The sequence below is a fragment of the Salmo trutta genome, chromosome 6 (genome assembly GCF_901001165.1).
Source record: "Salmo trutta chromosome 6, fSalTru1.1, whole genome shotgun sequence".
Taxonomy (NCBI): domain Eukaryota; kingdom Metazoa; phylum Chordata; class Actinopteri; order Salmoniformes; family Salmonidae; genus Salmo; species Salmo trutta.
The window spans coordinates 49514687-49541839 of record NC_042962.1 but is presented as its reverse complement, the minus strand read 5'-3'; the positions used below and the strand labels follow the sequence as shown (position 1 = coordinate 49541839).

Below are 27153 nucleotides of genomic sequence, written 5' to 3'. Positions count from 1 at the left end.
GGAGAATACACTCTGCAGCTAGATAAAATGTACGCATTAATCCCCCATAATCTTCCATTTCTTCACCACAGCAGGTGCTGATGACAAGGGTAGCAGTAAAAAAAATAAAAAATAAAAATAAAAAAAACTCTTCAGCTCTCGTGAATCTGGAACTTGTCAGAACTTGTGACTAGCAACAAAGCACTGCTGCTCATAACCAGAGCTGTGTGTCTGGGGTCAGTCTCAATGCAGGAGTAAAAGCCTTGAGGCCATCTCTAATAGTAGAAGCTTCTAGATGACTGGTGGAAACTCACACCGTCACTCTCTCCGGGGTAAACTGCCAGATAAATATCTCTAATGATAGGATCTTTGAGTGGACTGAGGTTTCAACAAAATAATGCAATAAAGGACGTGTCTCTTCAGTCAGTTGACTAGACTATTATGAGTCGAAGTTGCAACTTTGCCAAACAGAGATTACATTTGGCGTGATGTTACTTAAGTGCATTCCCAAAACGTAATCAAGCGTTGTTTACCCAGACCGTTCAGGAATGATCAAAACTATTGTTGATCTGTGTTACCTCACCTGCCACTGGAAGCATAATGTTATCCTTGTCGCTAAGTAGGCAATATATATCTATATAAAACGGTCATTACCGTAACACAGCGCTCTCTCTGAAGGAGAACAAGGGAGAAGGATACAGTATAACATAATATCGTTATGAAGGCAAGACACGCACTGCAATGCAAATAGCATAGCCGTATCCTGGTAACACTTGAGTTCAGAGGATATGTTAGAGCAGGGAGAAAGAGAGAGGTCTGGTTTGGGCAGATGTAGCCCATGTGTGCCTGAGCAACCCAGTGAAAAGCAGATGGACTCATTCCTTCCTTCTGGTCTCGGTTAAGTGACTCACTCCTTTCATGTTCTACAGGGGTTCTGGATAGCTTCTGGGGGTTTCCCAGCCCAGGGCCTGTATGGGTTCACCTGACGTCCATTTGAACTCTGAACTTCGCCTACCTGCATGCTGGAAGTTACTCCGTAGTAGAACAAGAAATCACTGATTGATAGATCCATTGTGTGGACACTGTGATACCAAATAGAGGTATAATTCAGATGGACTTTTATGGCGCTGTGTCTTCTATAATCATCATCCGTGTGATGTTGCTGGTTTTACAGCCACAGATCTGGAGCCCAGACCGGGACACATCTCTGCAGATGCTCAGTCATACCTTTGGCCCGGCAAAGCCTTCTCCTATAGGACCCTTCTCTCCTTGGACGCCCTGTGGCCCTTGAGGCCCCTGTGAAACAAAAAACAAACAAATCAACCAATGGTGAACAGACTTGAATAACCATAGACTCCATACACAGCTACATGAACACCCATTTCACTGAGTCATTTAAGAGTATTCATAAATGCATGCGTACATTGTGGTCGAGTACGTGTACATTGTGGTCGCGCTAACTCACTGGTAGTCCAGGTTCCCCTAAGCCAGGTGGTCCCGGAGGCCCCAGTCGCCCCTGGAACCCCACATCACCCTGCAGAGAGAGTGGAACACCCGCGAGATGAGATACAACAGGTGGTTGGGGGAAAATGTAATTACCTCATTTTTCAAAACAATGGGGTGATGGAGTGATACCTTGTGTCCAGGAAGCCCGATCCCAGTTTCTCCTTGGATTCCAGGTGGCCCAGAAAGTCCCCGCTCACCCTACAAAACACACACAAGCACACGTAACCATGCAGGAACAGACTCGCACACAATTCAGTATACAGGAAATTTATATTGAAATGTGTTTGGCACAACAACAATTCATAAATCTGTCTCTCTCCCTCCTTCTCCTCCACTATAGGCCAACAAGAGCAGAACTCCTTGAACGAGGTGACAATTTCCATTGAATTCCTCTTATCTTTAACCTCACACCACCGTCACTAACCCAGCCATTACCTCACCACATAAACCAATACACACACACACACACACACACACACACACACACACACACACACACACGCTGACCTCAAACCTTAACTTTTTTCCCCCTCACACATCTTCCATCAATCAAATTCTACCGGGGGTTCAGGCTAGCACTAGGTGTTCTGAAACTCCTCGAGAATTCAAATCACTATTGTTAAAAGCCATTATTCAAACACAGTGCCCTCCGTAATTATTGGGACAGTGAATTATGTTTTCCTCTTATGGCGCTATGCTGCAAAAGTTTGGATTTTAAATCAAACAATGACAATGAGGTAAAAGTGCACTGTCGGGTGAACTGCTTAGAAATTACAACACTTTTTGTACATAGTCTCCTCCACCCCATGAGAAAGTTACAGACACACAAATATCATAACCCCCCCAAAAATGCTAACCTTCCCTGTTATTGTTATGGTGAGAGGTTAGCATGTCTTGGGGGTATGATATTTGTGCGTCTTTCTCACTCATCATTATTGATGATTCACTCAGGATGATCCGTAATCATGGTAGCATCCACATTCATGTAGAAGTGTATAGAAACATATTCTATTCTTAATTACAATAAAAGTGACTCCAATATGACACAATACATTATTTACCCTTCATTTCTATTGGGCACAAAATAATCTGAAACACAACCAAAACAAAGAGCAAATGCATCCAACAAATTTGTAGAGTTACAAGCTTGATGTAGTCATTGTATGCTATGAATATGGGACCAAATACTTTAATACACATAAGTGAAATTGTCCCAATACTTTTGCTCCTCTAAAATGGGGGGACTATGTACAAAACGTGCTGTAATTTCTAAACGGTTCACCCGATATGGGTGAAAATACCCTACATTTAAAGCTCACAGTCTGCACTTTAACCTCGTAGTCATTGTTTGATTTCAAATCCAAACTTTTGGAGTATAGAGCCAAAAGAAGAAAACATGCTTCACTGTTCCAATAATGACGTATGGCATTATAATAGAAGTAAATCAACATGCTGTTCTACGATAACGAGAACAGTGTGAGAAGACAGCAGAGATATCTCAGTGAGTAGGCTAGTCTACATACTGTTCTCTTTCCAACATGTGGTCCGAAGCTAAATGTCAGTTAGTCTGCCATTCATTTGATCTCGGATGACAGTCAAACAAGCAATATGAACATTCTTTCAAAACAATTAAGCCTCTGAATGCTTGACTGGGAGTGTGGGCATATGTCAGACTTCGCAGTAGTGTTGCTGAGAGAAGTTTGAAAAACAAACTGACAAGATAATAACATGATTATAATCCCTCAACAGGTCTGTGGCGTTCATGCAATGACTGATGATACTTAGCAAGTAATGTATCCATTCAAAACATTAATGCACACATACTTGGTCAATAGTCTGCCGTTTGCTTTTGGGCCCCACTTGAATCTGTCTGTCAGTAGCTCTGGTCCAGGGCGTGACATGCGGCTTGCTGAAGGCTCAGCATCAGCAAACCGCACGGAACACCCTGGACCAGAGCTAGTCAGTCTACTCAGTGGGACCAATACCAGTGTTGTAAGACCACATATTGAGTATCTCGGTCTTGTCTCGGTGTTGGATACATGTGTACTCGGTCTTGACTCAAAGTAAAAAAAACACTTCAACGGGCCAAATATATACAGTCTTTTCTTGAAACATTCATATCCTAAATAGTCTTTATATCTATTATAGACATTTTTGTGCAGTCGCAAACCTATTGGACCCAGGCCAGTGTGTGACAGGTTCGTGATTCTGAATGTACAGCAACCATAAAACCAGCGCACTCATGTAGGAGAGTGCACTTTTTGTAAACACGAAGGGCCAGTGGTGTAGTGGAGGGTATACGCAGGTACTGTATAAGCCGTACAAGACACTTTTTTGTAACTTTTTTGTCAGTGGGCATTGCGTATATGCACTTATTCCCCACTGATGTGTACTAAAGTAGTGTAGTAGAGGTATACAACTTATCAATTATGTTGTACAATAGAAAAATCATACACAAAGTAGTCTACACAATCGCAAAGCACGTGAAATATATGCACATGTGCGCCGCACACAGCATAGTTTCAGCGGAATATCATCTGCAGGCAGCAAGAGCAAGCAGCTCTTAACTGGTTGTCACATGGAACAGCTCACAGAAGAATGACATCGGTAGCCGGTAGGGTAGGAAAGACATTTCAACTTATGATATCTACCAGTAAATGCTAACTAAGGCAACAATGGGTATGCAAACCAGGCATTGAAAAAGTTTGGTCCGAAGTGATGGTTAGTAGGCTATTTGTGATGCGCAATTGTCATCATGTGCTGTTTGCATCAGGGGCGTAGGCATGGGTGGACACAGTCCCACCCGCTGGGGAGCCAGGACCTGCCAGGCCCAGTGGTGTTTAATCATGTATGCCAAGGGAAGCCAGGCTTACCCAAATATTTGACCAATAAAAACATTTAAATGATAAAATCATGTATCTTTCATCTCTCTCTGTGTTTTCATAATTTTACGTCAATTCACAAGTGGCTGAATCTCACCGGAAAAATCATCCGAGTGACGGAAACAGCGCCCCTCCATCTCAGTATGTGGAGCCCATATATCTGATTCTGTCAAGACCAAAAGAGTATAACATGTTGCCGCCATACCATTTGATTGATGCCAGCAAGCGTTTGGACTCCCTTGATAAAAAAATTATATAAAATAATTAGCCAACAAGCGCTGAGCTGAGCTCAACTGTGGGTTGTCCCGGTGCAGAAAAATGCCCCCCTAAAGAGGCCAGTTTGGAATTGGCTTCAGACCAATCAAATCACTTCATTTGCAATCGCCATTTTCAGAAAAACATGTCTGTTTCTGGTCTGCTTGTGTTGATGTCCTGCAGTAGCTAGATTGCTAAATCGGCCCTTTGGCAAACCATGGATGGAGATTGGGATTTGGACTTGTGGTATTGAATTAATTGTCTGTACAGGCCAATGATTATGACGGTGATTCTGATCTAACCATAAATGAATATGTTGTGCCACTGGCCTGAGATGATTAAAGTTCAATATGTAGACTAGATGTAGCCTAGTAGGCTCACGTTAACTAGCTAGCTAGATAACTTAGCTGGTTCATTGTTGCCCATGGAAGGAGGTTAGGCTAGCAAGCATTTTAGCTAGGTAGCATATGACAACAAAAGCTAAAAGTGTACTGTATGACAGAGCCATAGACCGTTTTGCCAACATGAAAGAGAGGAGGAAGGCATTGGCGTTCAACTAGTGTGAGTGCAAAAAAAAACAACTTGCGCACGCACGCACGCACGCACACACACACAGAAATCAGAACCAGGGACAGCCACATGATTGGACTAAATAGTTTTTGGTGTTTTTACATTTGTTTTCAGTATATTAAACTAAGCATATACAGTGGATTTAAAAAGTCTACACACCCCTGTTAAAATGCCAGGTTTTTGTGATGTAAAATAATGAGACAAAGATAAATCATGTCAGAACTTTTTCCACCTTTAATGTGACCTATAACGTGAACAATTCAATTGAAAAACAAACTGAAATCTTTGAGGGGGAAAAATAAAAATAAAAAAACTCAACCTGGTTGCATAAGTGTGCACACCCTTAAACTAATACTTTGTTGAAGCACCTTTTGATTTTATTACAGCACTCAGTCTTTTTGGGTAGGAGTCTATTTGCATGGCACATCTTGATGTGGCAATATTTGCCCACTCTTCTTTGCAAAAGCACTCCAAATCTGTCAGATTGCGAGGACATCTCCTGTGCACAGCCCTCTTCAGATCACCCCAGAGATGTTCAATTGGATTCAGGTCTGGGCTCTGGCTGGGCCATTCCAAAACGTTAATCTTCTTCTGGTGAAGCCATGCTTTCGTGGATTTGGATGTGTGCTTTGGGTCATTGTCGTGCTGAAAGGTGAACTTCATCTTCAGCTTTCTAACGGACGCCTGAAGGTTTTGTGCCAAAATTGCCTGGTATTTGGAACTGTTCATAATTCCCTCCACCCTGACTAAGGCCCCGGTTCCAGCTGAAGAAAAACAGCCCCAAAGCATGATGCTGCCACCACCATGCTTCACTGTGGGTATGGTGTTCTTTGGGTGATGTGCAGTGTTGTTTTTGCGCCAAACATACCTTTTGGAATTATGGCCAAAAAGTTCAACCTTGGGTTCATCAGACCATAACACATTTTCCACGTGCTTTTGGGGGACTTGATGCTTGTTTTTGCAAACTTCAGCCGGGCTTGGATGTTTTTCATTGTAAGAAAAGGCTTCCGTCTTGCCACCCTACCCCATAGCCCATTCATATGTAGAATACGGGAGATTGTTGTCACATGTAGCACACAGCCAGTACTTGCCAGAAATTCCTGCAGTTCCTTTAATGTTGCTGTAGGCCTCCTGGAAGCCTCCCTGACCAGTTTTCTTCTCGTCTTTTCATACATTTTGGAGGGACGTCCAGTTCTTGGTAATGTCTCTGTGGTGCCATATTTTCTCCACTTGATGATGATGACTGTCTTCACTGTGTTCCATGGTATATGTAATGCTTTGGAAATTATTTTGTACCCTTCTCCTGACTGATATCTTTCAACAATGAGATCCCTCTGATGCTTTGGAAGCTCTCTGCGGACCACGGCCTTTGCTCTGAGATGCAACTAAGAAAATGTCAGGAAAATCCTACTAGAACAGCTGAACTTTATTTGTGATTAATCAGAGTCACTTTAAATGATGGCAGGTGTGTAATGACTTCTATTTAACATGAGTTTGAATGTGATTGGTTAATTCTGAACACAGCCACATCCCCATTTATAAGAGGATGTGCACACTTATGCAACCAGGTTATTGTAAGGTTTTTATTTTTCATTTTTCCCCCTCAAAGATTTCAGTTTGTTTTTCAATTGTTCACATTATAGGTCACATTAACAGTAGAAAAAGTTCTGACATGATTTATCTTTGTCTCATTCTTTTACATCACAAAAACCTGGCATTTTAACAGGGGTGTGTAGACTTTTTATATCCACTGTATAGCCTTGTTGATGTTTAAATGTTTAAGTTGAAATGGTGCTGGAATAGCGGAGTGTAACGATCATCTGAAAGAGGGGACCAAGATGCAGCGTGGTGAGTGTTCATATTGAATTTTAATAATACAAAACACTTGAACATAAGAAACAAATGAACGCCAACAGTTTTGTCAGGTGCAAACCACACAACAGAAACAACTACCCACAAAACCCCAAAGGAAAACAGGATGCCTAAGTATGGCTCCCAATCAGCGACAACGATGTACAGCTGTCCCTGATTGAGAGCCATACCAGGCCAAAACAAAGAAATACAAAAACATAGAAAAAAGGACATAGAATGCCCACCCAAATCACACCCTGACCAAACCTAAATAGAGACATAAAAAGGCTTTCTCAGGTCAGGGCGTGACAGTACCCTCCCCAAAGGTGCGGACTCCGGCCGCAAAACCTGAACCTATAGGGCAGGGTCTGGGTGGGCATTTCTCCGCGGTGGCGGCTCTGGAGCGGGACGCAGACTGGAGGGCGACTCTGGCTACGCCGGACAGGCAGGCGGCTCTGGCTGCGCCGGACAGGCGGGCGGCTCGGGCAGCGCCGGACTGGCGGGACTTGCAGTAGGCCTGGCTCTGGGCGCAGGCACAGGATTCACCAGGCTGGGGAGACTTGCAGGACGCCTGGCTCTGGGCGCAGGCACAGGATCCACCAGGCTGGGGAGACATGCAGGAGGCCTGGCTCTGGGAGCAGGCACAGGATGCACCAGGCTTGGGAGACTTGCAGGAGGCCTGGCTCTGGGAGCAGGCACAGGACTCAACAGGCTGGGGAGACCTACTGGAGGTCTGGTCCATGGAGGAGGCACAGGATAGACCGAGCTGTGGGGGAGCACTGAGGAGCGTCGCTGGAGGCTCAGGGCTATAGGTCGTCTCTGCAGGCTCCGGACTGTAGGCCGTCGCCGGTAGCTCCGGACGGGGAACTGTCGCCGGAAGCTCCGGACGGGGAACTGTCGCCGGAAGCTCCGGACGGGGAACTGTCGCCGGAGGCTCCGGACGGGGAACTGTCGCCGGAGGCTCCGGACGGGGAACTGTCGCCGGAGGCTCCGGACGGGGAACTGTCGCCGGAGGCTCTGGACTGGGAGTGCGCACTACAAGGTTAGTGCGAGGAGCAGGAACAGGATGTACTGGGCTGGGCAGGCACACTGGAGAGAGAGTGCGAGAGGCAGGCACATGCTTACCACAAAAAGCACGGGTGGTTGACTCAGGCCTCACCCCTGGTCCAGCCAAACTACCCGTGTGCCCCCCAAAATTTTTTTGGGGGGCTGCCTCTTGTAATTCCCGGGTAGGCTCCGATATCTGTCGATCACCTGGCCCCAAGTCCAGTCTCTCCTCCCAATCCACTCCTGATGAGACCAGGTGTGCATCTCCTCCCGAGCACGCTGCTTGATCCAGTTGTGGTGGGTAGTTCTGTAACGGCTGTCTTTGGAAGAAGAGGACCAAGGCGCAGCGTGGTGAGTGTTCATATTGAATTTTAATAATACAAAACACTTGAACATAAGAAACAAACGAACGCCAACAGTTCTGTCAGATGCAAACCACACAACAGAAACAACTACCCACAAAACCCCAAAGGAAAACAGGCTGCCTGTCACGTCCTGACCAGTAATAGGGGTTATTTGTTATTGTAGTTTGGTCAGGACGTGGCAGAGGGTATTTGTTTCATGTGGTTCGGGGTGGTGGTTTGTTTAGTAAGGTATTTGATTTATGTATTCCGAGGGTTTTTGGGCACTGTTATATGTTAGTGTATTTCTATGTTTTGTCTAGTCTTTCGTATTTCTATGTTTTGTTAATTGGGGTTGGACTCTCAATTGGAGGCAGGTGTTTTCTAGTTGCCTCTGATTGAGAGTCCTATATATAGGTGTGTGTTTGTTGAGTACTGTGGGAGATTGTTCTGTGCATAGCCTTGTGCCTTACCAGCCTGTGTATAGTCGTTGTGTTTTCTTTGTGTACGTGTTTATTTTGGTTCTCCTTCTTCACCAAATAAAAGAAGATGAGTGCACATAACCCTGCTGCGTATTGGTCCACTTTCTCTGACGATGATTTCTCATTCGAAGACGAAGAATGTTACAGTGCCTAAGTATGGCACCCAATCAGCGACAACGATGTACAGCTGTCCCTGATTGAGAGCCATACCAGGCCAAAACAAAGAAATACAAAAACATAGAAAAATGGACATAGAATGCCCACCCAAATCACACCCTGACCAAACCTAAATAGAGACATAAAAAGGCTCTCTCAGGTCATGGCGTGACACGGAGGCAGTGCTGCTGTTGTCTTTGTGCCGACTTGCTGTAACTCCATGGTTCTAAATCAGTAGCTGTTTAGTAAACTGTCGAAAACATTAACTTGCTTGACCATGCTGCAGATGATATACAGTCGAAGTCGTAAGTTTACATACACCTTAGCCAAATACATTTAAACTCAGTTTTTCACAATTCCTGACATTTAATCCTTGTTAAAATTCCCTGTCTTAGGTCAGTTAGGATCGCCACTTTATCTTAAGAATGTGAAATGTTAGAATAATAGTAGAGTGAATTATTTATTTCAGCTTTTATTTCTTTCATCACATTCCCAGTGGGTCAGAAGTTACCATGCACTCAATTAGTATTTGGTAGCATTGACTTTAAATTGTTTAACTTGGGTCAAAAGTTTCAGGTAGCCTTCCACAAGCTTCCAGCAATAAATTGGGTGAATTTTGGCCCATTCCTCCTGACAGAGCTGGTGTAACAGAGTCAGGTTTGTGGGCCTCCTTGCTCGCACACGCTTTTTCAGTTCTACCCACACATTTTCTATGGGATTGAGGTCAGGGCTTTGTGATGGCCACTCCAATACCTTGACTTTGTTGTCCTTAAGCCATTTGCCACAACTTTGGAAGTATGCTTGGGGTCATTGTCCATTTGGAAGACCCATTTGCGACCAAGCTTTAACTTCCTGACTGATGTCTTGAGATGTTGCTTCAATATATCCACATAATTTTCCTCCCTCATGATGCCATCTAATTTGTGAAGTGCACCAATCCCTCCTGCAGCAAAGCACCCCCACAACATGATGCTGCCACCCCCGTGTTTCACGGTTGGGATGGTGTTTTTTGGCTTGCAAGCCTCCCCCTTTTTCCTCCAAACATTACAATGGTCATTATGGCCAAACAGTTTTATTTTTGTTTCATCAGACCAGAGGACATTTCTCTAAAAAGTACAATCTTTGTCCCCATGTGCAGTTGCAAACCGTAGTCTGGCTTTTTTATGGTGGTTTTGGAGCAGTGGCTTCTTCCTTGCTGAGCGGCCTTTCAGGTTATATTGATATAGGACTCGTTTTACTGTGGTCTGGCTTTTTTTACTTCACCTCAATGTTATTTCACTGATTTGTATTTGAACTGTCTCATTGTCACCTGAGAGAGGCCTTACTGCCTGTTTCTTGGAAAGGGCAAAGTGGCTGCGTTGTAACAGCCTTGTCCTCAAAGCAGCTCTTCTATCTGTCGGTAACCTACTCATCCAGAAATTTCCCATCAGTTTCTTTCCTTACTTTCATTATAAATATTTGTAAGAAAATGTCAAACAAAATGTTAGTCTGGCTTTTTTTATGGCGGTTTTGGAGCAGTGGCTTCTTCCTTGCTGAGCGGCCTTTCACGTTATGTCGATATAGGACTCGTTTTACTGTGGTAATATATATTGGTCCCATGGTGTTTATACTTGCGTACTATTGTTTGTACAGATGAACATGGTACCTTCATGGTACCTTCAGGCATTTGGAAATTGCTCCCATAGATAAACCAGACTTGTGGAGGTCTACAATTCTTTTTCTGAGGTCTTGGCTGATTTCTTTTGATTTTCCCATGATGTCAAGCAAAGAGGCACTGAGTTTGAAGGTTGGCCTTGAAATACATCCACAGGTACACCTCCAATTGACTCAAATGGTGTCAATTAGCCTATCAGAAGCTTCTAAAGCCATGACATCATTTTCTGGAATTTTCAAAGCTGTTTAACCTCTACGGGCCACGGGGGCAGTATTGAGAATTTTGAAAAAAATATGTGCCCATTTTTAACTGCCTCCTACACCAACTCAGAAGCTAGGATATGCATACTATTAACACATTCGGATAGAAAACACTCTGAATTTTCTAAAACAGTTTGAATGGTGTCTGTAAGTATAACAAAACTCATATTGCAGGCAAAAACCTGTGAAAAATAGATTTAAAAAAATGAGAATTTTGTGACTGTACTATTTAGTGTAATTGTTTTACAGATACCACAGTGAGAAAGGATTCAGTTCGCAACTCCTACTGCTTCCACTAGATGTCAACGATCTTTAGAAAGTTGTTGGAAGCATCTGTCATGAATACAGACCGAATTAGAAAGCTTACAAGTTGACACGTCATCACTTCATTTTTTGCGCCTGCGCATGAATCTGAGAAGAGTGTCTTTGTCATAATCGTTTATTCTAGACACTTGATAGGTTGTGTGAAAATATTACTGATGTTTACTGATGTTTCACGTTAAAAATGGACCAAAAGATTAATGCTAAACAACGTTTGACATGTTTGAACAAACATAAATAGATTATTTACTAGGTTTTTTTTAGCTTTTCGGCGTGACTTTACACTGCCCACCTCATTTTGTGGGAGCCTACTGAACGCTAACTATTTGGACATAAATTATGAACTTTGTCAAAAGAAACCACATTTGTTCTGGACCTGGGATCGCTGGCAGCGCCTTCTGATGGAGATAATCAAAGGTAAGGGGATATTTAGAATGTTATTGTCGATATTAGATGATGCTAATGCTAACGGTTTAGCTTAGCTTATAGCTTAGCTTATGTTGTTAGCATAGTACCCAGTTTATAGCAAAATGTGATTTCCCAGTAAAGTTATTTTGAGATCTGGCCATTCGGTAGCAATTACGAGATGATAATATATTATTCTTTGAATGACAATATTATAATTTACCAATGTTTTCGAATAGTAATTCCGTGATTTGTAATGCTGGATTCACTGGGAGCATTCGAGCCGAAAAAAATTCTGAATTTCACCGCGACTGTAAATGCTGTTTTTGGATATAAATATGAACTTGATGGAACTAAAAATGCATGTATTGTCTAACATAATGTCCTATGAGTGTCATCTGATGCAGATTGTCAAAGGTAAGTGCATAATTCTAGCTAGTTTTCTGTCTGTTGATGCCCTTCTTTGAATTGGCTAAACATTACACGCAGCTATTGTCAATGTACTCTCCTCACATAACCTAACTTTATGCATTCTCCGTAAAGCCTCTGAAAATCGGACAGCGTGGTTAGATTTAGGAGATATATCTTTCAAATGGAGGAAAATAGTTGATTATTTGATTATTTGAAATGATTACTCTTGCAGTTTTGAATTCCCCGCCATGGTCACATGACAATGAATCCCAATACCGGGATAAGATCCTGGCCTCAACAGGTTTTAAAGGCACAGTCAACTTGGTGTATGTAAACTTCTGACCCCCTAGAATTGTGATACAGTGAATTATAAGTGAAATAATCTGTCTGTAAACAAGTTTTGGAAAAATTACTTGTGTCATGCACAAAGTAGATGTCCTAACTGACTTGCCAAAACTATAGTTTGTTAAACAAGAAATTTGTGGAGTGGTTGAAAAACGAGTTTTAATGACTCCAACCTAAGTGTATGTAAACTTCCAACTTCAACTGTAACTGTTGAAATGCAATATTAGCTTTCTGGACTTCACCAGACAGATGTTGCTCTCCGATTTTGTGATGAAACAATCCTATGTGTAGTTGAATTTATGCCGCCACTGTATGACTTGTCTTTTTGTTGTAACGGCCTTATTATTTATCTCGTGGCGTATGAATGAATGGGTTAGGGAGCAAACAACGCAATAATCACAACACAGGTTGTAATTTGGCTTTTTTACTGGCTTGGCTTCCTCAGTGATTTTGCCCACGCACTGCTACTGGCCAGGTCCACCCAATCAGATTGATCTGGTTTAAGCATTATTGTGGACTTGAACATATTGTTTTGGTTTAGAAAAAATACAAAAATGTTTAGTGTGATTTTGAGAGTGAAAAGCTGAAAAATCTATAGGAAAACACATTAAAAACATACTGTTTGGGAACTTTTTGGCAAAATTCTCCAGGCACCACTACACCACTGCATAGGGCCGATGGAAAGACAACAGTCACACACAGCATGATGTTAAAGGATAAGCAGTCCATTCACATAATAAGCCAGTAGGTCCCAATCATAAAAATACAAAAACACAACCATTAAGCATTTCCCAATCGAAATGTACATGTATTACTTCCCATTGAAAAAAACATTTCAAGTTTGGCACACAAAGTAACTGGTCACCTAAAGTTTAAATGCAACAAAGTTTCATACACATTAGTTATTGTCAAAGAGATGGCTAACAACAGCAAGCGCGCTACAATAAAAAAACACAATTCCACTCACCAGATGATGATCATTTGAAACTTAACTTATTGTTGAAGTTATTCTTGAAAAGGGGGAAGCTAACAAATTAGCAACAACATCCTCTTCGACAACAACTCCTGCTGCTGCTGCTGCTGCTGCAGCAAACTAGCCTACAACAAAAGCTAACTAGACCATGGAAAAACTACAGCTCGCTATTGCATAGTGAACTGTTAGCCTTCGAGAAGTTTCCATAGGCTTTTGTAAAAACGGTCCCACCCATTAAGTTAAAATGAGATTGGTTGATTCCACTGTCATTCCAAAATGTTGCCCTAATACAGGCTGAATGGTAAAAGCCTTCTATCTTGCTTCTGATGGCCTAGCCAATGGCTGACTTAGCTAGCTAGATTGATCCCCCCAGAGACCAGCAAAAGAAAAATCCTGATTGGATCTTTTTTTCACTTCAGTGTTAACCCTTTCCTTTCCAACAAAAACTGGAGAGATTAAATCAGAACATCATTGAAAAGCATAATATAATTATAATTATTATAATTATTTTATAAATCCTTAGCCCTTCTTTGAAGTCATAGAAGTCCCATTTTTCCCCGCTGTAATAAGTTGTAGAGTGCCTCTATTTTCTCTCAGTATGCATTCTTTCACTATTCTGTATGTCTAAAGAATCCATAGGTTGTTCTGAAATATGAACACAGAAATACTCTTATTATGGTGGTGATTTGACAAAATTACTTTCATGGCCTTGAATGGGACTTTTTCTGGTTACGGTCTGGACTTAGTGTCGGACTGCCAATTTTCTTCAACCATGAACCCAAGAAACTAAAGACCTGATCCAAACCAGATTCCATACACCCAGACATAATCGATGTAGTCCAGCCAATAAACTATAATCTAGTTATCTGTATGGATTTGAGATAGAAGGTTACCTTTGATCAATGGGTTGAAACTAAGGAGTGGGGGAAATTCTGGCACTGACTTAGTGAATAGACACGTAAGACAGATCAGTCAGTCAGTCACAAAGTAGTTCTTTTCTCTTCCATCCTAAGGGCAAATGTGGTTCCTCTAACTAATGGCTTTCTGTGAATGACACTCTGTTAATGAAAAGGTATTGGGTTTTATGAAATAAAACTCACTTTTTTCCCTATGAGACCCTCAGGCCCGGCATCGCCATTTGGACCAGGTAACCCCTGTAAGAAGACAGAATAAAGTAGTCTACAAATGGACAGGTATACAAACACAATTTAATTTTAAACTTAGAGGACAGCTTGAAGGACATTTTTTACTTAGATAGTAAACTGGGGTCTGTCAGTGACTAACCATTGAAACTACCTAGCTTGTGACAGTCTTAAGAAAGATGGCCGACACAGAGGATTCTAGAACAGAGGCTTACCTGAAGCCCTCTGTTTCCCCTGGTGCCAACTGGCCCCTCAGGCCCCTGGAGAAGGAGGGGGTCAATCAGTTCATGTCAAAACATGACAAACAAACATAGGAGGCACAGTTGACACATAGTAGTATGGGTTTCACACTGTCTGCATTCATCAGTGCAACATCATAGCCCAGACAAACAAAAACTAGCCAGCAACACTAAAGGTTGGCTAAAGTATAAACAGAGTGGTATGTAGTGACACTAAAGCTAAACACATAGAATACCATTAAACAAAAATACACTGGTGTGCCGGATACAGACCCGTGCCGTATGTTTTACACCCCTGCCTTAGGTCCTTGGTAAGGGTGGGATTAAAAAAAACATTTGATGACAAAACAAAAGAAAAATACACTATACCCTGTCTCCTTTGATTCCAGGTGTGCCACATTCTCCTCTCTCTCCCTACAAGAAAAATTAGATAGGTACATTGTGTCATATTTACTAAATACTAGGAAACCCAGAGGGATATTAATCTGGAGATTCATACTCTACCTGCTCTCCTTTGTAGCCCGGCTTGCCCTGAGTAGAAACAACACAATCTTGATTAGCAAGGAGACAGTGATCAAAACATTGTCACAGACCACAAAACAGAATCCTTGTCTTTATTGTTAGCAATACTGAGTTGTTGAAGTCTGTGCCAATAGCTGTGTACATTCATCTAATAATATAACAGCAGGTGTTTAGGGTATGCCCTCTGTACCGACCTCTTCCCCATCTCGACCAGGAAGTCCACTGAGCCCGCTCTCACCCTGTAAGAAAGAGAGAATTAAGGTTTTGAAAACAGAATGACAGACTAACTGGAAGAAGACACACACAGGCAAAGCAAATCACTTAATACCTTTGATCCTTTAACACCTGGGTTCCCATCATCTCCAGAATTCCCCTTCTTGCCCTGTGGAGGGAAGGGAAATCACATCAGCATGGTATGGAGAGAAAAATCTAATTTGTGGTGTGTGTGTGTGTACTCCTCAACATCATCTGATCAGTGTGTGGCAGCCGCTTCTGGTCTGAGAAACTGCTTTTTTGGGCTGTTATAGGATAATGGCAGTGATTACTGTGCACAGGCCCTTAAACTAAAGTACATCAATGTACATCCAGTGGGGATTCCAGGTTTTGACCCTCTGATTATAATATTCTGCAATGTCTGGTCACCAAGGGAACAGTCTACAGTCGAAATTGTCAGTTAGGTGAAAGACTACAATGACCTACAGTTGAAGTCGGAAGTTTACATACACTTAGGTTGGAGTCATTAAAACAGATTTTTCCACCACTCCACAAATTTCTTGTTAACATACTATAGTTTTGGCAAGTCAGTTAGGACATCTACTTTCTGCATGACACAAGTCATTTTTCCAACAATTGTTCACAGACAGATAATTTCACTTATAATTCATTGTATCACAATTCCAGTGGGTCAGAAGTTTACATACGCCAAGTTGACTGTGCCTTTAAACAGCTTGGAAAATTCCAGAAAATGATGTCATGGCTTTAGAAGCTTCTGATAGGCTAATTGACATCATTTGAGTCAATTGGAGGTGTACCTGTGGATGTATTTCAAGGCCTACCTTCAAACTCAGTGCCTCTTTGCTTGACATCATGGGAAAATCTAAAGAAATCAGCCAAGACCTCAAAAGAAATGTGTAGACCTCCACAAGTCTGGGTCATCCTTGGGAGCAATTTCCAAATGCCTGAAGGTACCACGTTCATCTGTATAAACACCATGGGACCACGCAGCCATCATACCGCTCAGGAAGGAGACGCGCTCTGTCTCCTAGAGATGAACGTACTTTGGTGCGAAAAGTGCAAATCAATCCCAGAACAACAGCAAAGGACCTTGTGAAGATGCTGGAGGAAACAGGTACAAAAGTATCTATATCCACAGTAAAACGAGTCCTATATCAATATAACCTGAAAGGCCGCTCAGCAAGGAAGAAGCCACTGCTCCAAAACCACCATAAAAAAGCCAGACTACGGTTTGCAACTGCACATGGGGACAAAGATCGTACTTTTTGGAGAAATGTCCTCTGGTCTGATGAAACAAAAATAGAACTGTTTGGCCATAATGACCATCGTTATGTTTGGAGGAAAAAGGGCGAGGCTTGCAAGCCAAAGAACACCATCCCAACCGTGAAGCACAGGGGTGGCAGCATCATGTTGTGGGGGTGCTTTGCTGCAGGAGGGACTGGTGCACTTCACAAATTAGATGGCATCATGAGGGAGGAAAATTATGTGGATATATTGAAGCAACATCTCAAGACATCAGTCAGGAAGTTAAAGCTTGGTCGCAAATGGGTCTTCCCAAATGGACAATGACCCCAAGCATTCTTTCAAAGTTGTGGCAAAATGGCTTAAGGACAACAAAGTCAAGGTATTGGAGTGGCCATCACAAAGCCCTGACCTCAATCCTATAGAAAATGTGTGGGCAGAACTGAAAAAGCGTGTGCGAGCAAGGAGGCCCACAAACCTGACTCAGTTACACCAGCTCCGTCAGGAGAAATGGGCCAAAATTCACCCAACTTATTGCTGGAAGCTTGTGGAAGGCTACCCAAAACGTTTGACCCAAGTTAAACTATTTAAAGTCAATGCTACCAAATACTAATTGAGTGTATGTAAACATCTGACCCACTGGGAATGTGATGAAAGAAATAAAAGCTGAAATAAATAATTCACTCTACTATTATTCTAACATTTCACATTCTTAAGATAAAGTGGCGATCCTAACTGACCTAAGACAGGGAATTTTAACAAGGATTAAATGTCAGGAATTGTGAAAAACTGAGTTTAAATGTATTTGGCTAAGGTGTATGTAAACTTACGACTTCAACTGTATTTACTTATGTGGATATTGTGACTGCCTTTGACTCCAAAAAAACAAATGCATCTTTATTAGATAAACCGGAAACATACTTTTTTATGTAAACTATAACAGCAGAATTATGCAGATTTTCCCAAGCCGATATCTGTCCCAGCTTGCTGATCATAAAGTGATGCAGGAGTGTTAAGCATTTGCCACATTATCACTGCTTCAGGGAAGCAGATATGAATCGCCTCAAACCACACAAATCACTAAAGCCCCTCAATTATCTCACGTGTAAGCATCAAGGCAGGCTTTGTGTGTTGGTACTGTACTGTCCTTCAGTTTTGAAGTAATCGTCCACTACAGGATGTTCAGTTTGAAAGGGGGCTGTGATCTCAATGTATTGATGTCGAGGGGAGCGTGAGGGAGATGTTGGTCATGTTCAGAAACTTACCTGGAGACCAATGGGTCCCCTCTCTCCCTTGTCACACGCACACTTCAGGGCCAGAGGACACTAAAACCACAGGGACACAACATAGGGGGTCAGACAGGAGTTCAGACTCCTAAAGAGGAGAGTTCATTGAATAATGTGTGAAAAGGCTGCAGTATATCAAGATTAGTAGGCCTAGATAACTAGGACTTACCCCCTCATCAGCCAACTCTGTCTGTGAAATGAGAAAAACAAATAATTGGTCAAAATTTAGTGTGCTTCATATTTATTCTACACATATCTCATGGCGAGACAGTGACTGTTGAACAAAGTCAGGACATTCCTCTCCCACTCAGAGCAGACGTTAGTTCAACGTCTAGTTTTGATTTAGGTTAAAAGTTGGGTGTAAAAAATGCAATTCCCTCACGTTGATGACGTTTTTGCAAATCCAATCAGTTTTCCATGTTAATTCAATGTCATCACATTGAATTTTATTGTTGAAATGATGTGGAAACAACTTTGATTCAACCAACTTTTGCCCAGTGCTTCCTTTCCCTAAACTTTGGCGACAAACACGGATTGCTAATGTTTGCTTATGTTTATTCATGTTGCTTGCGATTTCAGTCAGATTCCTACTTTGAGACAGCTCTCATATTGTCATACAGAAGATTAAACACGAGTAGCCTAGCTTTAACGTTTAACAACGTTTATTCGAAGTTTAAAGTTACATTGCATCACCGATGTGTAGGCTACACCACCGCGGAATGTTTTGTGGACTGGTTATTTTAATGTTGATTGATGAAATACCTGTTTGGTGCATTTTGGATTATCCCAGTGACATGGGGTTGGGCATCTAACCTGTTCAAGTTGCTCATTTCAGGAGAGTTTAAGCTGGAGTTGTAAGGTCTGCTTCCAACTCACACCCTCAAACACGTAGATCCCTTGAACACAGCTCACTTTCCAGGCCACTTTTATTTTGCCTATTCCCTGCCTGTTCTTTAGCCTATCGGATTTCCTGTCAACCAATTGCCTGGTCAACCAATTGCCTATCAACCAATTGCCTGATCTCCTGGACGACGATACTATCCTTTTCCCTGCCTGTACTGTTGCCTGTTTGGACCCCCTGTGTATGACCTTCTGCCTGCCCCTGCCCCTGGACCCAGCTACCTGCTGCCTCCTGTGGTCCTTTACAAATAAACACCTGCTTCACTCTGCGCTTGAAACCAGCTCTCTGTTTCCCATCGTGTTCATTACAGGAGTGACAAGTTTTCCCAGGGCTCTCTAAACTCAGCTGTGTGACTAGTTCTTAGTCCATCTCAGTCTCTTGCCTCCATCTCACTGTACAAGTCTACTACAACCTCCAGCACCTGATCCTGTCAGCTGGAGGCCTAATCCTAAAAAAACTGGTAGAAGAATGTTTTTCTCCAAACATTGTTTTTTTGGTCTGGACATGAAAGCCAGCCACATTCCATATGGAGGAGGAATGGTCGAGATTCAACAGAAACAAACACAAACCACATGCAATGTTCAACATAACTTCTCGGAGCATCCAAAGTATATTTTCGCTCCCAGAGAAACACTTGAAGCCGCCACAGAAGGTCTGTTTATTTTTACCGTGAGAGGATTGGAGCTGATCCCGCCGGAGACGGAAGCATAAAAGAGATAAAAAGACAAGCTAATGGGACAGACAGCCTTATGACATACAGATGCTGCCTGAAACAGGATGAAGCCGCTGTGTTGACTGGGTGCTATTGGGTACCCGAACGCAACTCGAACCAGTCCATATGGATCAAGCAGTAGAGCGCGTAGCTAATGCAAGTACAGCTGATTAATGTGGATTTGATGACCCGATTTTCTTGATCGTGTTATGTCTAGCACCTGCGTCAACAATTGGTTGAGAAGTCGAGTGGTGTGCGTGAGACTCGTTGAGCTATTCAGCCATGCGTGATCTTGCTGAGCTTCCTTCCTACTGCACACAGCAGTTTTACACAAATAGTTTTAACGTAGAACCAATGTTAAAGTTAAACAGGTCCTGAACTCATATTGTGTCTCTAGACCTACTGTACTGTTTCATGCCCTAATTAGTCTTATTGGACAGACATCAAAGGGTTAATTTCCATGACTACTTATACCTAAGGTTTCAGTTGTAAAAGAATGTGATTAAAATAGTTTGAAACACCAGAATGGTTTCCAACAAAATGCCTCAGAAACACCAGCCAGGGGCCACAGTCAAAAATATTGATGTCTGCATTTCCCCATGTCAAGTGAAGACTAAACAAGGTGCTAGAGCGATAACAGTATGAATATAAAGGTACTGTGTTTGTGATGACAGAGGGGACCAAATCACCAGCAACTATGACAACCTTAGCAGGTGCAGCGAGTTGAAACCACACAGGATGCCCCCAAAAAGCATCAAATATTCTTAGTCCTAGACTGTTAGGAGATGCTTAAACACTAAATATAAATGAGTCCTCTTCAACCAGCAAAGATAAAGCATGCAAGTCTTGACATGAGTAAGCCTACATAATATTGTGTAATCCAAATATATTTGCATCCATTTCTTCTCAAACCATTTTCAAGGCCCAGCTTGTTGTATACATGATAATATCCAAAGAGTGATTAGCAAACTATGGCCCTGAGGGCGCCCTGTTTTGACAAAGCCTGATTTGTCATTCCGATGGTGAATGCCAATTCCCAAGAGGGAGGAGTCCACACAGATTTAAAATGCCCTACCTTAAGCAGTTATACAGCCATAAGACACATACAGCAAACTACAGAGACCTTTTTCTCTAGACACCTGAAAAATGTGGACTGAATTTACATCTCAACGAACCACAACCTGAACCAGATGACGAAACGTGATGACGTTGCTCTTACGATCTCTTTGATGACCTTGTCCACGATGCCCCTGTCCTGAAGGTTATGGAGGTAGCGATTGGCTGGGGAGCTAGCCAGCTGGCGGAGCTGTGCCACGTTGGAGATGTCATTGGCCGCAGGCGTGATGCCCACCATGAAAAACTTCACGCCCTGGTTTTTGGCGTCGACCACGGCGGAGAAGATGTCTGGGTTCCTGGGGTGGGAGATTCCGTCTGTCAGCAGTATGGCCACCCTGATGCTCCCTGGCTCTGACTCCTCCATGTAGATCTTGGTCAGGTTGGTGATGGCGTAGGTGGTGTAGGTGCCGTGGCCGATGTATCCGATGGGTGCAATGCGAGCCTTGAAGTTGGCCAATCCGCGCCACTGCTTGAAGGTCTGCTCGATGATCACATGGCTGCTGAATTGCAGGAGGGCGGCTCGCGAGCTGAGAGCCCGCCCCGTCTGGAGATTGACCCCCTGCAGGCGTTCAACCACATCTGTGGCGAACCTCTTCTCCTGGGCATGGTTGTCCTTGGCGCTCTCCGAGCTGTCCACCAGGAAGGCCAGCTCCAGGCCACAGTCATCGTTCAAAAGTGCTAAGAACATGAAAAAGTGTTAACCAATTGTTTATTTATCATTTACCATGCACATTACACAAGACGTAGCTAGCTCCTGCTAATTTGTCAGTCTTTGGATGGCAGAGGGCAGAGCTGGCGTCAACCCCATTTCAAAGCAGGAGATCCAATATGGGTAAAACTGGGTACATTCTCATGTCCACCACTAACACCAAAGAAGGATCATTCATCAGTGCAATCATCATGTACGTACCGGGTACAACATTAGCTAGCTACATTACGTAAGTGGTTCACAGAGCTGGGGGTCACTACCATTTCAAAACAGGAGATCAGACCTGGGTCAATCTAGGTACTTTCTCACATCCAGCTCAAGACCAACATTGGCCAGCAACTGACCACAACTCTGAAGGTTAAGCTAGACCAAAGCCACTCAGAAGATTAAATTCTGAGATACTGAACCTTAATGAGAGAAGATTGAACCCAGAAAAGATCTGATATGATTTATTTATCAAGGTGGAAGTGAAGCTTGGAGGGGCGCCATGACTTGAACTGTGAACTGATGTTCCTGATTCCTGTCTGATATCTAAAATGCTCTAGGAGAAACGAGTCACACAAGGCATCCTAATCTACAATATTTTTCAAGGGGCGAGGGAACATATCCAATATAAACCCGGGAATAAATCATATTTATGTTCAAAGAAACGTGTCAGAAAGAATGTGCCTGGGGATACCCAGCTCTTGAGGGGAAAAAACGTTCAAGGAACAGAATGGTTGCCACTGAGATGGATGGGTTTCTAAGCCTGGCTGTGAAATATAATCATTTTTTAAGTGGATCCCATCATTTGCCAATGACTCTTTAAAATTAGATTTTCTTGTAGCCACACATTTTTTCGGTGATGGATGCTTTACCCATGTAGTATTTTCAGAAGTGAAGATATCCTATCAATTCTAGCCAACACTATGTCTCAGAAAAGCTTTTCTGTGTCTCTCCTTTCAAACGAATAAATACTTTCGGAACTCTTACATTGGCCATTCTTGGGTATGACGTTGGTTGTCAGTAGTTTGTTCTTGGCTCTCCTGTCCACGGTTCTCTCATCATAGTGATCCTGAGCCCAGAGACTGTGGAGTCTACAGAGCAGCAAGAACCAGTACAGAGAAGGGGACATCACCACCTGTTCTCCTCCTCTGAGAGAGAGAGTGAGAGTGAGAGTGAGAGAGTGAGAGTGAGAGAGTGAGAGTGAGAGTGAGAGAGAGAGTGAGAGAGAGAGAGAGAGAGAGAGAGAGAGAGAGAGAGAGAGAGAGAGAGAGAGAGAGAGAGAGAGAGAGAGAGAGAGAGAGAGAGAGAGAGAGAGAGAGAGAGAGAGAGAGAGAGAGAGAGAGAGAGAGAGAGAGAGAGAGAGAGAGAGAGAGAGAGAGAGAGAGAGAGAGAGAGAGAGAGAGAGAGAGAGAGAGAGAGAAAAACAGCAAATTCAGCTTGTGTTCAGGTAGAAACTTGTCTCACATGAAAATCTGCACACCAACACAGAGGTGTAAAAGTCCACCATTGGCTGAGACCCATAACCTGTATCATTGTAACTTGATCCTGCACATACTCACAATACAGTGCTCCAGGCTCAGGTCTCCAATATACTCAGCTCAGTGTTCAGGATTGGGAAAGATGAACGTGAGAGAAAGAGAGAATCAGAGAGAGCAAGAGAGGCAGAGGAAAGAATAAGACAGTTTCAAGTGTTGTTCAGGTTAAGTTCCACTTAGACTCCTGCTCTTGTCCTGCTCCTGTGATGGTGTCCAGTCTGTAGGATTGGAGCTGGTCAGGTCAGGTAGGATGTCTGCAGTACGGCAGCAGTGAGTAGAGGGTCTGTGGAGGTCTGTGCTCTGGTTCACACTGGGTTCCCTGAGGTCTCTTTAGCTGCAGCCATCCTCACACAGACACAGTAAGTACAGTAAAGGCAGAACCAGCCCCCTTTCACTCACAGCCACTCCATGTTTGGAGAAGGGTGGGGCAAGGAGCTTTTGCGGGGCAAGGCTAAGCTGGGGGAGATTGTGGGGGTGAAATTTTATTTTTATAATAGTTTTTGTTTTTTTTATAAATGGGGGTTGGGATGGCACCTCCGGGCTGTAATAACAAAGATCCATTTTATTAAGACTATAGTCGTAGTCAGTTTATGGGCCTTTGTCCGTTCTTTTTGTTGCCTCGTATCTTTTACTATTATCCACTGGTGACCAGGGTAAATTCCCATTTCTGCCCCATATTGACCTGATGTCTCATTCTGGGAATAATAGCTTCCAGAAGCATCACCCACAGAACAAAGCAAAGCTTTTATTAAGGAGACTGGTAGTGATTTATTTCTAGGGCTCTAGACAGCGCACCTTGCTAGCACAATTTTCCATGATTCACATTCATGTGAAGGCACTAGTCTTTGGCTGCAGCTGCAGGGGGTGAGGCAAGACTATAAAACTGTTTAGAAGAATAGCTGTAGCTACTCCTCCAGAGAATTCAGCACTCCAACAATGAGTTTCAGTTCACAATACCATGTTCACCTTGTCTTTATGGATTGGCATTTTTTAAATAGGAAAATATTTTTTTTAAACTTTTGATTCACTCCACTCTGAGTTTAAAAATCTGGAATATAGAGCTCATGCGAAGGTAGTGAAAATCCAAACCCATTTGCCTGTCCGCCAGACTTCTGGCCGCCAGAAAGAGAATCATGCAGCTCTACTCCAGCTGTGCACTTGGTGGTGACAGCGTGTTTTTTTTATAGCCCACAGTATTCCAAACCTGGAGGCAGAACGCAATCAGAGGTGAGCTGCCACTCAAGAATGCCGTCATGACAAATAGGCCTGCTCAAATCTGGTTCAGATACCTCCCTCTTTCATGGGGAGACAAGTAAAACATGGTTAGGATCTCTCTAACACTTCTTTTATGGTGCTGATCAGCCCAAAGGGATCTCTGCACAGTTCAATTCAACCATCAAGCAACTATAATGTTTCAAGGTTTGGTTCATTTCAAGTTGAATTCATGCTTAATGACAAGATGGTGATCTGACGTCTTTTCCCAGTGTGATGTACATATCGTGTGGTGCATGTACACATGTGCAGTAAATTGAAAAGGAGTTTGGCAAGGACATAAATTCAGCTTTTCCTGTTAGCTGATGACATCATTTTAACATAAAGTCGAGCAGCCAGGTGGTTAAAAATCATCAATCCATAGCATCTCTGCACATTCTCAACCAATACTTAATGCAATTCACAATGTGTTTGCAATCTGTACAGAGTTGGCGTTCTCTTTGATTTCCTAGCAGGTTAGGACTTAGTGTAGGGATGTCCCATGGATCCCGGATAGCACTAACCAATCTAGAACGTGTCTGTGGAAGGTCAAAGGTCTCCTGTAGATCGTCTCCCATCAAAGTGGTCATGTCACGGACTGTCATGAAACGCAGTACAAGCTGCTTTCATTATGATGAATAGCTGAGGTGTCGACTGAAAGCGCCTTGAACATTGGTGTGAAGAAGAGCATGAAACAGCCGGTAAAGGATTTCCAGAGAGGAGTGGCAAACATATGAAAACCTAAATTGTGGTTGGCAGGGAATGTTGTAGCATCCAATCTAGTCCAGTGTCTGGCTTCTGATCCTATATGTACTTATGAAACTACGCTTCGAAGGTACCAGTGCATATTTCAGTAACACTTTCAGGTATACTGAAAATGATTTATAAAGGGTTACCAAGGGTTAGTTATCCGTTTATAGATACCAGATATGCCAAATACCAGATAGAAAGTTCCATAGAAAACACAAGGCCACTGAAAATAATTTACGAGTGTACAAAACATTATGAACACCTGCTCTTTCAATTAAATAGACTGACCAGGTGAATCTAGGTGAAAGCTATGATCCCTTATTGATGTCACTTGTTAAATCCACTTCAATCAGTGTAGATGAAGTGGAGGAGACTGGTTAAATAAGTATTTTTAAGCCTTGAGACAATTAAGACATGGACTGTGTAGGTATGCCATGAAAGGGCAAGACAAACAATTAAGTGCCTTTGAACGGGGTATGGTAGTAGGTGCCAGGTGCACTGGTTTGTGTCAAGAACTGCAACTCTGCTGGGCTTTTCACACCCAACAGTTTCCCGTGTGTATCAAGAATGGTTCACCACCCAAAGGACACCCAGCCAATTTGGCACAACTGTGGGAAGCATTGGTGTCAACATGGGCCAGCATCCCTGTGGAATGCTTTCGATTTCTTATAGAGCCCATGCCCCGATGAACTGAGTAATAGAGTGTGTATGTCTTTCTTAACCAGACAAAACCATCTTAAGAATGTTGAAAAGCCCTGACTCATGTGTAGACAAAGCCTGAGGAGACAGGGGCATGGAAATTATTACCACAGTACTTCAGTAACATTCATCCATTTTCATAGTTAAGGACAGGAGAATCTTTATTTGGAAGTTGGTGTGACAAGCTGGCTGATACCTTATCTAAAAGGCTTAAAAGAAGAACTGAGAAATAAATAGTTATAAAAGTACTTATTTTAAAAACTGCAGACTTAAAGTAAACGCACATGGCTGGTGGCTAAAATCAATGGCTCTTCCACACAGTCAGGAAACACACCTTTTCAAGAAAACACAGGCCCCGATTAAACATTGCAGGCTCCTGTGCCGATTAGCCACTCCCACAAATTAGGCAATACAATGAGCAATGCAATACAACAGGAAAAGTTTGAAGATGATAGAAAGTGCAGGTTATGGATCAAATTAATTATGAATCGAAACAGAAAATAAATAACATTGCAACACAATAATTTACAGTTTAAAAACTGCAATAAATATCTTTAATCCATATATTAAAATAAATTGTCAATAGTGAAGGCTCTCCTTCACAGTTGGCATGTAGCTTACTTCAGTTCCCATAACAGAGGATATTCCATCTATTACATTACATTACTGGGATTCTAACACTGGTTTGTAGCATTCATGACCACACTTAATTCCACATGTTGCAACAAAAAAGAGAGTATGAGGATAGAGAGGAAGCACCAAAATGTATAGTGCAGCCCCACACTCTAGTGGAAAGCCAGTGTATGTGCTGAAATCGAGCTTGTGCAAACTGTGCATAGTGTTCTAAACACAGTCTGGGTGTGGAGCTGTGTACAATGCCTTCGGAAAGTATTCAGACCCCATGACTTTATCCACATTTTGTTAGGTTACAGCCTTATTTTAAAATTGATTAAATTGTTCCCCCCCCCTCAATCTACACACAATACCCTATAATGACAAATCAAAACAAGTTTAGAAATTCTTGCTCATTTATAAAAAATTAAAAACTGAAATCACATTTACATAAGTATTCAGACCCTTTACTCAGTACTTTGTTGAAGCACTTTTGGCAGCAATTACAGTCTCGAGTCTTCTTGGGTATGATGCTACAAGCTTGGCACACCTGTATTTGGGGAGTTTCTCACATTCTTCTCTGCAGATCCTCTCAAGCTCTGTCAGGTTGGATGGGGAGTGTTGCTACACAGCTATTTTCAGGTCTCTTCAGATAAGTTTGATTGGTTTAAAGTCCGGGCTCTGGCTGGGACACTCAAGGACATGCAGAGACTTGTCCCAAAGGGACTCCTGTGTTGTCCTGTTGGAAGGAGAACCTTCGCCCCAGTCTGAGGTCCTGAC

At 42.7% G+C, this 27153-nt stretch overlaps 1 protein-coding gene across 2 annotated transcripts in view; it reads right to left on the bottom strand.

Moving 5' to 3' along the window:
- LOC115196112 (collagen alpha-1(XXVIII) chain) overlaps positions 1-23411 on the bottom strand; it is a 36408-nt gene extending 12997 nt beyond the window's left edge. For both annotated transcript variants that reach the window (XM_029756690.1, XM_029756692.1), the window contains exons 1-14: positions 23086-23411; positions 22514-22674; positions 20936-21510; positions 18273-18293; positions 18083-18142; positions 15670-15723; positions 15536-15580; positions 15324-15350; positions 15189-15233; positions 14796-14840; positions 14539-14592; positions 1615-1683; positions 1445-1513; positions 1207-1275 (exon numbers count right to left, since the gene is read on the bottom strand). In XM_029756690.1, coding sequence (XP_029612550.1) covers positions 1207-1275; positions 1445-1513; positions 1615-1683; positions 14539-14592; positions 14796-14840; positions 15189-15233; positions 15324-15350; positions 15536-15580; positions 15670-15723; positions 18083-18142; positions 18273-18293; positions 20936-21510; positions 22514-22655 — 1275 coding nt within the window. In that variant the 5' untranslated portion in view covers positions 22656-22674; positions 23086-23411. The remainder of the gene's footprint in view (positions 1-1206; positions 1276-1444; positions 1514-1614; positions 1684-14538; positions 14593-14795; positions 14841-15188; positions 15234-15323; positions 15351-15535; positions 15581-15669; positions 15724-18082; positions 18143-18272; positions 18294-20935; positions 21511-22513; positions 22675-23085) is intronic.
- Between the last annotated feature and the right edge of the window lie 3742 nt (positions 23412-27153).